The sequence below is a fragment of the Macaca thibetana genome, chromosome 9 (genome assembly GCF_024542745.1).
Source record: "Macaca thibetana thibetana isolate TM-01 chromosome 9, ASM2454274v1, whole genome shotgun sequence".
Lineage (NCBI taxonomy): Eukaryota > Metazoa > Chordata > Mammalia > Primates > Cercopithecidae > Macaca > Macaca thibetana.
In genome coordinates this window covers 82,926,412-82,943,473 of record NC_065586.1, presented here as the reverse complement: position 1 = coordinate 82,943,473, position 17,062 = coordinate 82,926,412, and the positions used below count along the sequence as shown (strand labels likewise).

The 17,062-nt window shown below is 38.4% G+C and overlaps 1 protein-coding gene across 2 annotated transcripts in view; it reads left to right on the top strand.

Annotated features, from left to right (window-relative positions):
- Window positions 1–17,062, top strand: part of ASAH2 (N-acylsphingosine amidohydrolase 2) — a 64,169-nt gene that overhangs the window by 12,263 nt on the left and 34,844 nt on the right. For both annotated transcript variants that reach the window (XM_050805559.1, XM_050805557.1), the window contains exons 4-6: window positions 1,461–1,637; window positions 2,966–3,093; window positions 4,252–4,329. In XM_050805559.1, coding sequence (XP_050661516.1) covers window positions 1,461–1,637; window positions 2,966–3,093; window positions 4,252–4,329 — 383 coding nt within the window. The remainder of the gene's footprint in view (window positions 1–1,460; window positions 1,638–2,965; window positions 3,094–4,251; window positions 4,330–17,062) is intronic.

Below are 17,062 nucleotides of genomic sequence, written 5' to 3'. Positions count from 1 at the left end.
TTGTTCAAGGTTTCTGTGTGTCAGGATTCCCAGAGTGGCTTGGTTAGACGATTCTGACTTGTTTTAGAACAAGTTGTATATCATCACTTCTGTGTCACGATGTGGCACTCAGATGCTGGCTAGGGCCGCAGTTGTTTGATGGCTTGACCAAGGCTGAAGAAATTACTTCTAAGGTTGCTCACTCAGATGGCTAGCAAGTTAGTGCTGACAGGATGCTTCCTATCCTCTTAGGTCTCTCCACAGGATTATTAGGGCGTCCTTGCATCATAGGGGATGGCTTCCCCTAGACCAACAAGTCTAAGAGTTCGTTTCAAGGTGTACTGAATTCTTCATCTGGGAAATGAGGTAGTAGAGTAGCTTAAAAACCTTTGCAGTTTCTGCTCACTATACCTGAGTTGCTTTTCCCCCAGATATTGCACAGCCAGCTTGCTTTCTTCATCTAAGCCTCTGCTAAAAGAGTGCCCCTCTTTAGAAGATCTTTCCTCACTAACACCCACTAGTTTCTTTTTCCTTATGCAACAATATTTTTCTTCATAGCATTTATCACTCTATGATATAATCTTTAATATTTATTTGCTTGCTTACTGTCTTTGTCTTTCATTAGAATAAAAATATCTTCAAGACAGGAACCTCATATATTCTTTTGCTTAGAGCACCTGTTGAATGATGAATGAATAAGAGTACTGGTTCTCTAGTTAGACGTGGGTCTGGAGTCTGGCTCTGCTACTTATTAGATCAACAGGCAAATTATTTAACTTTTGTATAATTCAATGTTCTCAGCTAAAAATGGGCTTAACAATACCTGTGTAGCTCTTGAAATTGTAATAAAGATTTTTAAATACATACTATATATAACATACCTAGCATTGTGTTTGCTCATAGCAAGAATCCGTAAAATGTTAAGTATTGTTATTATTATTTCATTGTTATTACTATGATAATATCCTCAAACATAGAGTGAGGGGCCATTTGAAAGGAATGTTAATATAGTTTGGCTGTGTCCCCACCCAAATCACATCTTGAGTTTCAGTTCCCATAATCCCCATGTGTCGTGGGAGGGATCCCATGGGAGGTAATTGAATCATGGGGGTGGGTACCTCCATGCTGCTGTTCTCATGACAGTGAGTTCTCACAAGATCAGATGATTTTATAAGGGGCTTTCCCCTCTGTCACTCTGCACTTCTCCTTCCTGCCATCATGTGAAGAAGGACATGTTTACTTCCCCTTCTGCCATGATTATAAGTTTTCTGAGGCCTCCCCAGTCATACTGAACTGTGAGTCAATTAAACCTCTTTTCTTCACAAATTACCCAATCTTAGGTATGTCTTTATTAGCAGCATGAGAATGGATTCATACAGATGTTATTGGTACAGATCAGTGATTGAACTCATGAAAGCCTTTTCTCATGTTGAGCTCCTATGTTATCCCTCTTCTTAGTTCAATTCCTTTTTTTCTTGAAGGTCCTGAACAGACTGCAGAGTAAATATGGCTCCCTGTACAGAAGAGACAATGTCATCCTGAGTGGCACTCACACTCATTCAGGTCCTGCAGGATATTTCCAGTATACTGTGTTTGTAATTGCCAGTGAAGGATTTAGCAATCGAACTTTTCAGCACATGGTCACAGGTATCTTGAAGGTAGGCAAAGAGCTCCAGAGGCAGCTGTTCTTTACCATTGCTTATAATTATTTTAGGAGTGATTGGATGTAATATGAAGGGTCCCTATAGGATTTGAGTCTGAGCATAGTATTAGCATGTACCATTCTTTCTCCTCCCTGCCTCTCTCTTAGCTTCTGGTTCTGAGCTATGGGCTGTTGGGGCTGAGGCATGGATGATTGGAAAAGAAGGCTTCTATGGGAGTAAGCCCGATGTAGTTATTTAAACAGACAGAAAACATTTTGGTTTGGGGTTCTTTGTAGAGGGCACTACATAGTCTGTTCTATGCACAAAGTCACACAAAGAGAAACCCATGAAGGAGCTAAAAGTAATTACAAATGATTCTAAGATTTTAAAATATTTCCCAAAGTACAAAGAGAATCCAACTTGTAAATACACATCCCAGTTTTTCAAGTTCTCTACTACAGATGCAGACCTCCATGGTGCTCCTGACAAATACCCTTAAACTCCTCTCCTGTTTCTGGTTTGAGCTTATACTCCTCTCTTTTCTGTCTTCCAGCTTATTATTTTGTTGCATAGGATCCTTGCTAATGTTTTGCTTCATTTTATTGTATTCCAGGCTTATTCTCTATTTTTTTCTTACAGTGTCACCCCCAAAATTCAGGGATCCAGCTAGCATAGGCAGAAATTGCTTTACAATGATGTTTTGCAAACTGAGGCTTACAATGTATTAAAGGCTTACGAAATCAATTGTATGGGTTGCAAAAAACATTACAAAAAAATGCTAAAAAATAGATTGTAAGATATAATGTATAACACACAGTCAGGGTATAGTTTGCTTTGTGAACTTTTGTTTTGGGATGCATATGTTGATGTGTATTAAGCTATGATGAAAAATGTATTTCTCACTGTAGTTCACAGTCAAAAAAGTTTGAACAACTCTGCCTTGGTGGTAGAATGGCAAGGGTAGGGAGGTGGAAACACATGTTAGCAAAACTTGTATTAGTGTTGTAGGAGTCAAGTCTCCCATTTTGGCTATCTGAAGTGACAAATTGAGCTTCATTTAGCAGTCTGGAGAGACCAGCAGATGAGGCTTTTTGTGAGCTCAGGCATTAATCAGTACTGTGCTTCCACACAACATGGCATTTCCTTTATCTTAACCTTGAAAACCATTTCTGTTTACCTCCAGAATGGCAACAGCAGTGTGGTTCTCCAACTTTTATCCCATAATGTGGACACATTAGAGACAAAGGAAATTGTTCACAGGGCTCTTCTGTTTGTATTGACTAAGTCATTATCCCCACCAGGATTTCTAAGTTTATAACAGCTCCCTCTTTTTTAACCTTCAGAGCATTGACATAGCACACACAAATATGAAACCAGGTAAAATCTTCATCAATAAAGGAAATGTAGATGGTGTGCAGATCAACAGAAGTCCCTATTCTTACCTTCAAAATCCGCAGTCAGAGAGAGCAAGGTGAGGAGAAATCTTCAAAATGATACCGTTTCATTCCCTTTAGGGAACAGCAACAAAATCTAAGTACAGGGCTGTTACTTGGTGAATATGGTGAGGTCCTAAGAGAATATTACAGCTACAGTGTCTTAGAAACATCTTTATAATCTAAGACAAGTAGAAACAAAAAGTAATGTAGAAACAAACACCAGTTTATTCAGGAATCTTTCCACTTTGTTGATTATGGGAGCCAGGGTGGATGCTTGAAGTACTCTGGGCTTTGAAATCAGGAACAACTGTGGTCTCAGCTTAGTTTTATTGCTTTCTAGTTATGCGACCTTTAGTGATTTACTTATCTTAATTTATTGTCACTCAGCTTCTTCATGAGTAAATGGAGATAAAAATGTGCACAATGTATATTTATTAAATTAATGAATAGCTCTTTTATTATGTGTTATCCAGAATAAATCATCTTAGTCCACAAGAGTGTGGCTAGACAGAGAAAATAAAAGGATAAAGAATGTGGACAGAAGAGTAAGAAATAAACCCACATATTTGAATGGAAAAACCAAGGGAGAGCATTATTTTGCCTTTTTGTCTTTTTTAAAGTGGTGAACCAGGTTTGTGACAGAAGAGAAGTGCTTGGTTACTGTAACACTGTAAAATAATATCACAGTTTTAACTTGACCACTTGACATTTTACATTTTTCTGCATATTTTTCAATAGCTTTCAAAGGAGATGATTTTTAGAAAATGTAATCTGATTTCCCTTCATAGGACATAAAAGAACACTTAAGTTGCAGGTCTTGAATGCTTTTGATTTTGCAAATTCCCTGCTCTTTTAAAGAGATTTCATTAAAAATTGATATGAGTGGAAATTTCAAAGACAAATCTCTTTTGTAAGAAATACCTATATGTTATATAATATTGTATATTATATAAAAATATGTGTATTTCAGCTCCAGTTACTTGACCCTAGTCCCCCAAACTTTGATCGCAATTACATACCCTTTCCTTAGCTGAGAAATGAGGTACTGGATGCAGTTCACAGAACCACTGTTTGTCAAGACATCTCACTTACTGAGAAGCATTTGTGTTTTTGTGTCAGCTGCTACTGTTCATCTTACATGAGGGTCAGTCTCTAACACAGAACTGACTGTGCTTTTCTGTTTTCCTGACTAGGTATTCTTCAAATACAGACAAGGAAATGGTAGTCTTGAAAATGGTAGATTTGAATGGAGACGACTTGGGCCTTATCAGGTACTCTATTTCCTTTTTAAAAATAATTCTGTCTGGGTAGCTTTTCTTAGTTAAAGAGAGGGGAAAAGAGACCAGAATAGTACCAGCACACACTGAGAATAAGTTGTGTGGTTAAGAGTCCAGGCTCTGGAGTCAGACACAACCGGGGTCCAGCCATGGGCCTTGTACGGGGTTCTCAGCCTCTCAGGGCTTAGTTCTGCACTTGCAAAACAGATTTAATACAGGGATGATAAATGAGGGATCTTGGTGAAGAGCTTGGCACAGCATCTCACATATGATGTAAAAACTCAATAAACATTAATGCTTATTATGTTATCAAGATCTCACATGTGGAGCTTCCATGATGGTAAACAGTTCTCTCCTAATAAAATGAAAAAATAATCTGACCAACCAGGAAAGTGATTATGTTTTTGAGATTATTTACCTGTGTTTCCCTAAAAGGATTAAGTCCAATGTAGGACAATGCCAAGGAGGGATAAAATAGAACTGAGAACACCTAAAGGAAGCAAGTAAAGGAAAATTACAGCTGGGGCCAGCTTTTAGCACCGTTATCTGGGAGTGACAACATTTAGGAAAGCACATGGATTTTGTTTTCTTGAAAATAAGGCATTTGCATTCATATGTGATTTTGATTACTGCAACTGGCCTGACTCAGGAATTGACTGGGTGGGTAGCGTAGTTCCAGACTCTTTGACCTATGGACTTGCAAATGATGCAGACATGCCCTAGGGAAGTATCAGATAGAGCTGGGTGCTAGAGTCAAATGGTTTGGGTTCGCTCTGGGCTCTTGTCCTTATTAGCAATGTGACTTTAGACAAGTTCTGTGACTGTCTTCCTGTTTCTCATCCCTAAGTATTTTTGAGCATACTGTGGGATAAAGTAAGTATTTAAAATATTGATAATAATGATTAGAAAGATGATAAAGGGTCTGCCAAATAGAATTATAAAATATCTAAGTGAAAGACGCTATGTGAATAAAACTCGCAGTAAAAGTGACAAAAAAGTGGTGAAGAAAAACATTAAAAACTATGATTCACAGTTCACACACCAGAGTTGGCCCTAAAAGTAGGTCACGAACAACATGGTAATAAAAAGTTCAGGTCTTAAGGTAAGGTTAACTTGGCTTCAAATCCCAGCCCTCTGCCACTTACTAACTCTGTGGCCTGGAGAAAGTAACTCAATCCACTTAGACCTTAACTATCCTATTCGAAAATGGGAATATTAATACCTCATAGGGTTGTCTGAGGATTAAATGAGATAATGCATACACAACTCTAGTTCTGTGCCTAACACAGAAAAAAGTTTAATCATTTTAGCTAAAAAGGAATAGAAAACATACTCTACCTCTTCTAAAAAATTCCATTATTAGAATGCTTGCAATTCTTAGCATTTGAGTTCCTCTTTTGTGTTAAAAGTGAAGTCACTAAAAGCTCCCTAATAAAATTTGCTATATGGGCTGACATAATAGGACTTATTCTTCTATTACAATGAATTTATCTCTGATTAGTTGCCCCTTAGCATTTATTTAACTCAGCACACTTTCTAAATGTCAGGCGTGTAACTGTGTGAGTGGGGTATGTTACGATGAATAAGGTATGGTTTCTATCTATAAGGGTCTCACAAGCCAGTGGGGTGATTGGGGCAGGAGACAGAGATAAATAGATAGACAAATAACTATAACATGAATCAGATGACCACCAGTACTATCACATGGGCATAAATAATTCTGTGAGAGTTTGGAGGAGGTAGCCCTGAGTTTTTCCTGAGAGCTCTGTGGAAGGCTTCCAAGAGAAAATGACATTTGAACTGGACCTTCAAGGGATCATGGGATTTCTCACGGGGTCCTGAAAAACAGAGAGAGTCATGAGGCCAGAGTGTGGGTGAGGTCAGGGCGTGGGTAAGAGGTGGACTGGAAAGGTAAGACAGGTCCTGATTCTAGAGCACATTAGTGGGGCATTCAGTTACAAGAAGGGCAGGATAAGAGCATACATCTCTGCTAGTTACACTGAGTATCCCAAATTTGTTGGGACAAGGAGATAGAGTCGCCCTTATAGTTTCTATTTAACTCTTGGCTGAAGGACCAAGACCATATACAATTCCCTTTTAGTAGCGTTTGAACCTTTTTTTTTTCTTTTTTTCCCTGAGACAAGCTCTTGCTCTGTTGCCTAGGCTGGAGAGAATGGTGTGATCATAGCTCACTGCAGCCTCAAATTCCTAGGCTCAAGTGATCCTCCTACCTCAGCCTGCTTAGTAACTGGGACTACAGGCGCTCACCACCACACCTAGCTATTTTTTTTTTTTTATTTTTTTATTTTTTGTAGAAATGGGGTCTTGTTTGTTGCCCAGACTGATCTCAAACTCCTGGCCTCAAGTCATCTTCCACCTCGGCCTTCCAAAGTGCTTGGATTACAGGTGTGAGCTACTGCACCTGGTCAGTTTTTGAATCATTTAATAACTGGAACAGAAAATTCAAAAATACTATTCTTTTGGCCAGATGTTCTTTGCTTCCCTACATACAATTATAGCATGTATCTGGAAGTTCTTCGGTCAACTGTCAAGGTTATAGCAAAGCTTTTCCATCTGTTGTGCTTAACACCCTGCAATAACTTTCCATTGTTTCTGTAGCTGCCGTATGTTATCTTTGATGTAATTGCTCCTGCAATTGCCTCTTGTTTCATAGTGTAATTGCTCTTTGAACACATTAAAAATGATCCAAAATATAAAGTCAAATCTGGGCTGCTAAGTAACTCACCCACCACATGTAGGTGCCTGCTGTTAGACAGAATCCCAAGGTGAGAGGAGTTTGGAAGCACAGCAACTCAGAATCACAGAACATGGAGATGACCTAGTTCAACCTTCAGCAGAGGAGTAAGGGCCTAGAAAGGTGATGTGACCTGCCCAGCATCACAGCCAAGATTATCTTCTTCACAATGAAAACCATATTTGAGTTCATAATTCATTCCTTCTTACTTTCATTTTTGTTTTCAGTTTTTCATTCAGCAAGTCTGTACTAGGGACCTACTATGAGCCATGTAGTACCTCCTTGGAATGATGTATTCCCTGGCCTTGAAATCAGGAATCCAGTACCTTGGAATCTAGTACCCATATTTGTACTACTGGAATGAATCCCTTAAACTCTCTGAGACTCAGTGCCATATTTTCAAATGTGGCTATCATATCTTCTCTCCACACAGAAATTATTATGGGATACACTGATGAACAAATACACATGGAGTTGCTGCCCTTATAGGACTTCAGTCTACTGAAGGAGACAGCAGTCATACAGATAGGCATACAATACATGTAAAATTATAATTGGGCTCAGTGCTAAGAAAGGCAGATATGTAGAACTATCTTAAAGGAATTTGACCTTGTCTGAGAGATTGGGAAAGGTTTCCCTGAGGAAGTGACAACAATGGGAGCTGGAAACTGGAGTAGGAATTAACTGGAAAAATGGGGGGATTGGAAAAGAACATTTAACACAAATGGGGAAGCATTTGAAGAACTGGTAAAAGGTGTGTGTGGCTGGAGTGCAGGGGTCAATGGGGCAGGGTGATGCAAGACAAAGTAAGAGATAGAGATTAGATGGCATGACAAAGAATTTGTTGTTTTATACCAAGAGGAATGAAAACTCATTAAAGTGTTTCAAGCTAGGGTTGGGAGTTGGGGCTGTCGAAGGGTTGGGAAGAATGTAGACTTGAGGAATGAAATAAAATTATATTCCTGGAACTGTTCCATGAACCATTAAGCCCTTTACAATTGTTAGGCCAACATTTGCTCTAGTTGCTCTACGTCAGAAAAATCTATGGTAGAAAATTCTATGTCAGAAAAAAATTGCTATCTTGTACCTTTTTCCCCTTACATGAAAGCATTCAATGTTTTTTCTCCAGACATGGAGAACATGTTTGGGATGTTCTGAATTGTGAATTAAAATATAAGCTGTGTAACATTTACAAAATTCACTTTGGGAGACTCTGTAAGGTACCCCAAAGGGTCTGTCATCCAATGAAGGAGGATAAACAGAACCTTGAGAGTCTCGGATGCAATAAGACACTATGTGTATGAAGAAAACATGAAGGGAGAAAGCAAAACAGGTTTCAAATGTCTACATCAAAAAGAAAGTCACAAGTGCGGATAATCTGAGTGGCAGTTGTGGTCAGTGGAAGAGGTACTACTCATACAGCTACACTTACAAAGGCAGCTCCGAGACAGGTGAGGAGGCCGACTTATTTCTTCAAGGATACTGCAACTGAAAAGGCTTTGTCTTGCTTTTCTTCCCTTTGCCTTCCTCTTTTCTTCTGCCAAGTTTTCTTCCTTGAATTTTCAGCGTCACATGGACTCCTCTTCTCCTTCCTTCTTCTTCTCTTCCCTCTTCTTTTCTTCTTCCTCCTCCTCTCTCCTCATCTCCCTTCTCCTCCTTCTCCTCTTCCTGCTCTCCTTTTTTCTCCTCTCCTCTCCATTGCCTTCTATTTATATATTGCAAACCTTTTATTCTTATAGTTAGTGGTCTTGTAAGGGGGCCCTTTAAAAGCATATTTTTAAAATGACAAGGGCAGTGATTTGTGTAAGCTATTTGAATCATTTGTGTAAAAAGTTAGAAAAATCCTATTTGTGCTATTACACTAATTTATTCGAATGGTATTGACTTACAGAACTCAGTTGCAGTATATATAAAAATCTTCTCTCTCATCTATGACTATGACTTCTTTATTTAAAAACTTTTTTTACATAAAATATTTTGTTTTTAATTGACACAGAATAATTGAATTATTTTTCTTGAATTGTAATGTCTGACTGTTTATTCTCTGTGGCTTTCTCTATTGCAAGTCTACACTTTCCCCTCCATCCACTTAACCCCACTCAAATTGCAAATGCTGAAACCTTAGTGACTGCCCTCTGTCAAACCATTCTTGCTCTCTTGTTTTCATCTCATCTTGTCTTTGTCTTCCTAAATGCCTTCTCTATCATTAGCATGAATGCTGGTTTATAAAGCCTTCCTCTCTGTTTATTTTATTTATTGCTTTTATTTAAAAAATAAATAGAGACAGGGTCTCGCTATGTTGCCTAGATGGGTCTTGAAGTCCTGGCCTCAAGGGATCCTCCTACCTTAACATTTCAGAGTGTTGGGATCACAGGCCTGAGCCATTGTGCTTGGCCCCTGCTTTCTGTTTCTATATCTTTCACTGAACCTGTTTTTCTTGTTCTGCTCCATGTTGTGAAACTTGATGCTGTCTTCCTGCTCTAACTTTACTTTCTGCTTGCCTGTATTCTTCTTCAGTGGGGCTTGGTCATAGTTGTACAGTGATCTTTCATCCTGGGTCAGGTTCACCCTCCTCCCCTGCCGGTAGGTGAAGGTGCCTAATAAGGACTTTTTGATGACAAAGATGATGACTGTTGACTGATAACAGAGATTGATCACCCTCGTGTAGTTTAAATTGTCCCAAGTTTAGAAACCAAAACCATAAAAAAACAGTTGGCTGGAGATATTGGACAACTTGATTGTTAGATTTCTGGAAAGTTCTTAACCTGAAAAAAATCTGGGAGATTATTATTTTTTTCTAAGTTTTTTTTTTCAGTATAAAAATAGGGTGGGCTTACCATAGAAAACTTGAAAAATAAAGAAAGTAGAAAGGAAGGAAAAATTAAATTAAATTATACTACCTCAAATCAATCATGGTTAATATTCAGGTACCTTTGCTTCAGTTCATTTTTCTATGTAGAACATATAATAGGAAATACACATGACTAAAAGGTCTTTCTATAAATGTGGATGCTCACTTGATGTCACTCACTGTGCACTAGAAACTTGAAAATACTATAAAAATATTAACAGTGTTATCTCCATGTCCTGAGACCATCAAGTATCTGTTTGTTTTTGTAGTGATCCTCTTCTTATCTAATAATTTTTTTGTCTTAAAGTCTACAGTCTGTTAATGTCATTAACGCAGAATTTGCCATGTATATTTCTCTGCAATTTTCTTTGAACTTTTCTTTGTTCTTACATTTTAAGGGTGTCTCTTATGAATATCATATAGCTTTAGTTATTTCTTTTATACTCTGACAATCTTTGTTTTTCAAGCAAATTTAATGTATTTTCAGGAATTGTGATGATCATATCTGAACTTTTCTGTATCTCCTCACTTTGTGCTATTTGTCTCACCTTTTCAGTGCTTCTTTTTCCTCCTCTCTCACCTCTTACGTTTTTTGGATTAATAGTTATTTTTAAAATATATATTTAAATGGCAGATTGTAGTTTATAAAATGGCTGCAACAACACAATAATTGCTCTTATTCCATGTTTTATCCAAAGTGACCTTGCCACTCTCCATTAAAAGATGGAGATTATTTTCCTAGTTCTTGAACTTTGGCTGGTCCTGTGACTGCTTTGTACAATAGAACAATGCAGAAATGATACTGTGCCAGTGCTGGGCATAGTTTTTTTTTTTTTAATAGACTTTATTATTATTTTAATTAATAAACTGTATTTTTAAAAGCAGTTTCAGGTTTACAGCAAAATTGAGCAGGAAGTACAGAGAGTTCCCATATGCACCTTCTTCCAATACACACACAGCCTCCCCGACTATCAATATTCCCCACCAGAGTGGTATATTCCTTACAACTGATGAACCTACATTGACACATCATTATCACCCATAGTTTACCTTAGGGTTCATTCTTGGTGCTATATCAAGTAATTTTTAAAATCTTCTTTTCTTTTATATATTTTCTAAAATTTCCACAGTAAGAAAAAAAATTAAAAAGTCAAAAAATCATCTGGGGATCCTGACACTCAGAGATAGCTTCATAGTCTTTGAGACTTTTTCTAAGCACATTAATAATTTTTTCTAAAAAAGTGGTATTTTATTATATTTACAGTTTGTTAACTCTTTTTTAAATTTAGCAATACCTTATGAATATCTTTCAATGCCAGTTAGTATTTTTTAAATCACCATTTAAAAATTGCTATGTAGTATTTCATTCCATGTATCATACTGTACTCAACTAATCAGCAATCATTTGTTATTTAGGTTGTTTTCAATCATAAAATACATCACGATAAGCATTTTTTTTTGAGACAGAGTCTTGCTCTGTTGCCCAGGCTGGAGTGCAGTGGTGCAATCTTGGCTCACTGCAACCTCCACCTCCTGGGTTCAAGCGATTCTCTTGCCTCTGCCTCCTGAGTAGCTGGGATTGCAGGCGTGCACCACCACGCCTGGCTAAGTTTTGTAGTTTTTTAGTAGAGACGGGGTTTCACCACGTTGGCCAGGCTAGTCTCAAACTCCTGGACTCAGGTGATCTGCCCGCCTCGGCCTCCCAAAGTGTTGAGATTACAGGCATGAGCCACCACGCCCGGCCTATGATAAGCATTCTCAAATGGATACATATTTGCCAATGATTTCCTTAAGCTAAATTCCTAGAATGGGATTCCTGAGCCAAAGAGAATGTTTATATTTTAAAGCTTTTCCTACAAATTGCCAAACACTCCTTTGTTGGTTTACTCTCCCGTTACTCAAACATGAGCAGAATGTTGTTTGTCATACTCTTGCCAAAATTAGTATTATCATGCTTTACAATTGTTGCCAAGTAACAGGCTTAAAAAAGTCAAATCACTGTTGTTTTCCTTTGAATTTCTTCAATTCACGGTTTGGCTCAATTAAAAAAGCAATACCGTATTGGCCATTTCCTGTTTCTTGTTGATCACTTACCATGTAATGTGCAAGGATTTTTAAATTTTTTTATTTTTATTTTTTGACAGAGTCTCGCCCTGTCACCCAGGCTGGAGTGCAGTGGCATGATCTTGGCTCACTGCAACCTCCGTCTCCCGGGGGTTCAAGTGATTCTCCTGCCTCAGCCTCCCGAGTAGCTGGGATTACAGGTGTGCGCTGTCACTCCCGGCTAATTTTTGTATTTTTAGTAGAGATGGGACTTTGCATGTTGACCAGGCTGGTTTCGAACTCCTGCCTTGGCCTCCCAAAGTGCTGGGATTAAAGGCGTGGTGCAGGGATTTTGACTGCTGTAACTTAATGGAATTTACCCTAATGAGATATTTCTCCAATATTGTTATTTAGAAGGACTTTTTCATTCAGGATTTTTGAAGATAACAAAAGGATTCCTTGAGAATGTACATCTCTTCTCTGGGGTGGAGATGGTAGAAATATTCTGCAGGATACTTGTCCCAGGTGTGCCTGTAACTTGAGGAGGGCTCTTCTGGCTAGAGCTCATTGTCTTTTTAAAATCTGAGCAGTCCAGTGCGTATTCTTTTCTTCTGCTGGTTTAAAATTTAGCTTGCCCTTTGGGTAAAAGTCTGGGCCCAATAATCCTTCCCGTATGAGACGATGAAACACCCTTTCCTCTTCTTCTCCAGTTTGCGGCGGGTTGGGGTGAGGATGATTGTGAGCGAGTGAAAACGAGGGTGTGAAGGTAATTAATGGCAGGTGCCACAAAAGATAGAACGTGAAATTCCAGTGGCTGAACACATTGAAGACTTATTTTCCACTCATGGAAAGTCTAATGAAGATTGGGTAGTCCTTCTGCACAAATGTTAATAGTCAGAGCTATTCACACACCCCTTCTTGCAAATGAGACTGGGAAATAGAAGAGCACATGGGCATTTTGTGAGCACTCACGTCCCTGTCACAAGAGGGCAGGCTCTCCTCACTGAATCATTTCATGCCCATACCACGTGGGTTGAATATACATGTGTTGTGAATGTTGAACACCGCCCCCATATATTTAACATTGTATTAATCTTACGAATCATAGATATGTGAGTGTATATATATATATTTATTTATGCTCAGAGCTTTGTGTCTCTTTCCCTTATCATCATTATCATCATCTGCAGCTGCAGCAGCAGTAGTATCAGTATAGCGTCACCCACCTTCTCATAGTGAACATTTATTCCATTCTTGGTATCAGCCAGTCTTTGTGCTAAGCACCTCACATGTATTAGTTATTTTAATTGTCAAATGCAGATACTACTATTATCGTTATGTTACAGGTATGAACACTGAGGTTCAAATAAATTAAGTAACTCATGTCTGACCCCAGAGCTGGTATTTTCAGCTACTGTAATATAATATTAGCCTCTGTATTAGTTTCCTAGGGAAGACACACATTATCAAAGACTAGGTGACTTAAAACAACAGAAATTTATTCTCTCACAGGTCAGGAGGCCAGAAATCCAAATTCAAGGCATTAGCAGGGTTGGTTCCTTCTGGAGACTCCAAGGGGGGAATCTGTTCCATGCATCTGTTTTAGCTTCTAGTGGTTCCCATCAATCCTTGGCTTCATTGGCTTGTAGACACATGCCTCCAATCTGTGCCCCCATCTTCATATCACCTTCTTCTCTATGTCTCTGGATGTCTCTCTGCTCCTTTCCTCTTGTTGTGAGGATGCTAGTCATTGGATTCAGAGCCTACATGCAGTCAGTATAATATCACTTAATCTTTACCTTGATTACATCTATAAAACCCATATTTGCAAGTAAGTCACATTCTGAGGTTCCAGATGAGCATGCATTTTTGAGTGACACTATTCAGCCCATTACAGCCTCTTATATTTTATTTACTGAAGAGCTCCCATGTTGCTATGAATCTTCTGAACAGTACCTTTGAATGGGTCCACAGTATTCTATTTCCCTATTTGTGGACGTTTAGGTCGGGGAGGGCCATGCTAGCACATAGAACCTTTGTCTAAGTTACACAAATGCATCCTCTTTTCTGGGCTGGCTGAAGTGCCTGGCTCAGTGAGCTGCACAGAGGCTGGCTTTAACCCCTTACCCCCTTCGCCAGTGTTCTTTGTACAGGACACAACTTGCACACTGGACAGGGAAGCCCGGGTCTGAGTGTATGGAACCTGCTTTTCTCTTTGTTTCAGAGTAGGGCACATACAATGTCTGAATTAATAGTCACTAGAGATCCTTTTCTCCAAATACCTCCTTTACACAGAACGAAAAAAAATTGTAGTGTTTTATATTAATATGTTGTTTACTGATTCATAAAGCATCGTTGAAATCTATTATTTTTCAGTCTCAATAATTTTTAAATTTTAGTCCAGAAATTTTGACTAACTTTGCTACAAACTAGGATAAGGTCCCCAATCTCTTGACTTTCTGCAGTACTTTTAATTACATCATGCTGATTCAAGTAGCACCTTACTTCCTATTTTACATTTAGCTGTGACATAAGCATTATTTAAAAATGCTTACTATCACAGATGTATTCATCCTTTTATGTCTGAATTCTTAACTTCTGAAACTAAAGCTTTCTTCCTTTCTTTTGAACTTTGCTTTGAAGAATATTTTTTGGCCAGATAAAATAAAATATAAGTACTATGTTTTAAAATTAAAATGATCACCTTTCCGCATATCTTTATAAATATTCATCCATAACTATAGTACTTTGGTTCCTGTGACAAGTTTGCTATTTTAATAGTGAACATTTCAAAGGACAAAGGAGGAAAAATATGACATCTTCCTTTCCTTCAATTTAAATAACTTTTTTCTGAACACTTATTTTAATTTTCTAGAGAAAAAGTTCAATTTATTTTCTAAGGCTTAAAATAAATGGAATAAAGAAGAAATTAAGCCAGGTGTGGTGGCTCATCCCTGTAAAACCAGCACTTTAGGAAGGTGAGGCAGGAGGATCGCTTGAGCTCTGGAGTTGGAGATCAGCCTGGGCAACATAGTAAGACCCCCATCTCTACAAAAAAATAAAAAGAATTACCTAGGCCTAGTGGTGAACATCTGTAGTGCCGGCTACTTGGGAGGTTGAGGTGGGAGGACCACTTGAGTCTGGAAGGTCAAGGCTGAAGTGAGCCACAATTGCACCACTGCACCCCAGCCTGGGCAACAGAGTGAGATGCTTTGTCAAAAGAAGAAGAAGAAATCAAGTCTATATCTAACCAGTAGATTGAAATTCTCAGCACATGCTTTCTCCACAGATACCATTGTGGCCAATTGTGTAAGGTCCTTGATGGTAGGAAATGCATCTGACTCCTCTTTACAATCCTTCACACAATGCCTATCAACATGGTTCCCAATAAATTCATGTTGATTGAATGAATGATACAACTGCCATCTTTCCTTGTCCATATCCATTCTGCTCTGGCCACCCTAACTACCCATTCTCTGAACACAGGGCCCTCCTTCACATCTCCATGCCTTTGCAGATGTTATTTCCTCTGCTAGGAATACTTCTCTAGTGATTCCTTTGCCTAGCTCTTCCTCATCTTTTAAGATCCACCTCAAGTGCCACGTCTTTTGTGAAGCATTTCTCAAGGCCAAGATGGTGCCTCATTCATCTTTATGTTCCTAGTGGCTGGCACAGAGTCAAAGTTAACTAAACGTGTAGTGAATGAGCAAGTGAATGAAGAGAAGGGACAGAGCCAGGATTCCACAGTGGATAAGAGCATATATCTCTATAGCTATCTATCTATCTATCTATCTATCTATCTATCTATCTATCTATCTATCTATGTATCTATCTACACACACACACACACACACACACACACACACACACACACACAACCTGAATTCATTGCCCTGCTTCTTGACTTACCACTGTGTGACCTAGGTCAGGTGGTCACACTGTTACCAGTCCCAGTGTTACCACTCTGGGACTTAGTTTTCTTAGTTGTAGAATGAAGATAATGATAGTACTTGACTCAAAGGGTTCCTGTGAGAATAGAATGAGATCTTGTACATAAAGTCCTTTGTCTAATAAGAGCTAAATAATAATCATTGTCAGCAGAATTGTTCTATAGTTTTTCTTTGATTGTAATGGAAATATTCAGTGTTGGCTGAAGCTGGCTGACCTCAGCATGATGGTATCAGATGGAAATGTTTTGATTGGGAAGCCAAAATGCCACCACTGCATTTTCTTCCAAACTAAAGAAACTCCAGTAAAGCAAAATCCATGTAACTGGAAAACACTAGTTGATTAGAATTTCCTGATACTTGAGTTCTAAGAGAAAGAGACAAACCACACATACAAACCTAATAGAAGAATATTCCTAAATGTAAACACCTTGCAAGTAACTGCGAGGGGATAACTCTAGAATATCTTCAGACTAATAAATGTTTATTCCTTAGCACAGGGGCAAATAGCCATCTCAGGAACTAAATTCAGCTCACTCATTGGTGATTTGGCTTGACATTGTGTTTTGAAAAATTCAAAATGTATGCCAACATGAAAAAGGAAACTATATAGAAATTTTTGAATACATACTAATTACGGTAATTAATGTGATGAATCTCCATGTAACTTATTGCCCAGCTTCAATAATTAGCAGGACTCTGTCATTCTGTTTTATCCTTCCTCTCCCCCAATCCCCCTTTTTTTTTTTTTTTTTTTTTTTGGCTAGAGTATTTGAAAGCAAATACCAGGTCATCATACACTTCTTTTTTAAAAATTTACATTTTATTTTAAGTTCAGGGGTACATTTACAGGCTGGTTACATAGGTAAATGTGTGTCATGGGTCTTCGTTGTACAGATTATTTCATCACCCAGTTATTAAGCCTAGTATCCATTAGTTATTTTTCCTGATCTTCTCCCCTCTTCTACCCCTCACTCTCCAATAGGCCCCAGTGTCTGTTGGTCCATGTGTTCTCATCATTCAGTTCCCACCTATAAGTGAGAACATGTGGTATTTGGTTTCCTGTTCCTGTGTTTGTTTGCTAAGGATAATGGCCTCGAGCTCCATCTATGTTCCTGCAAAGGACATAAT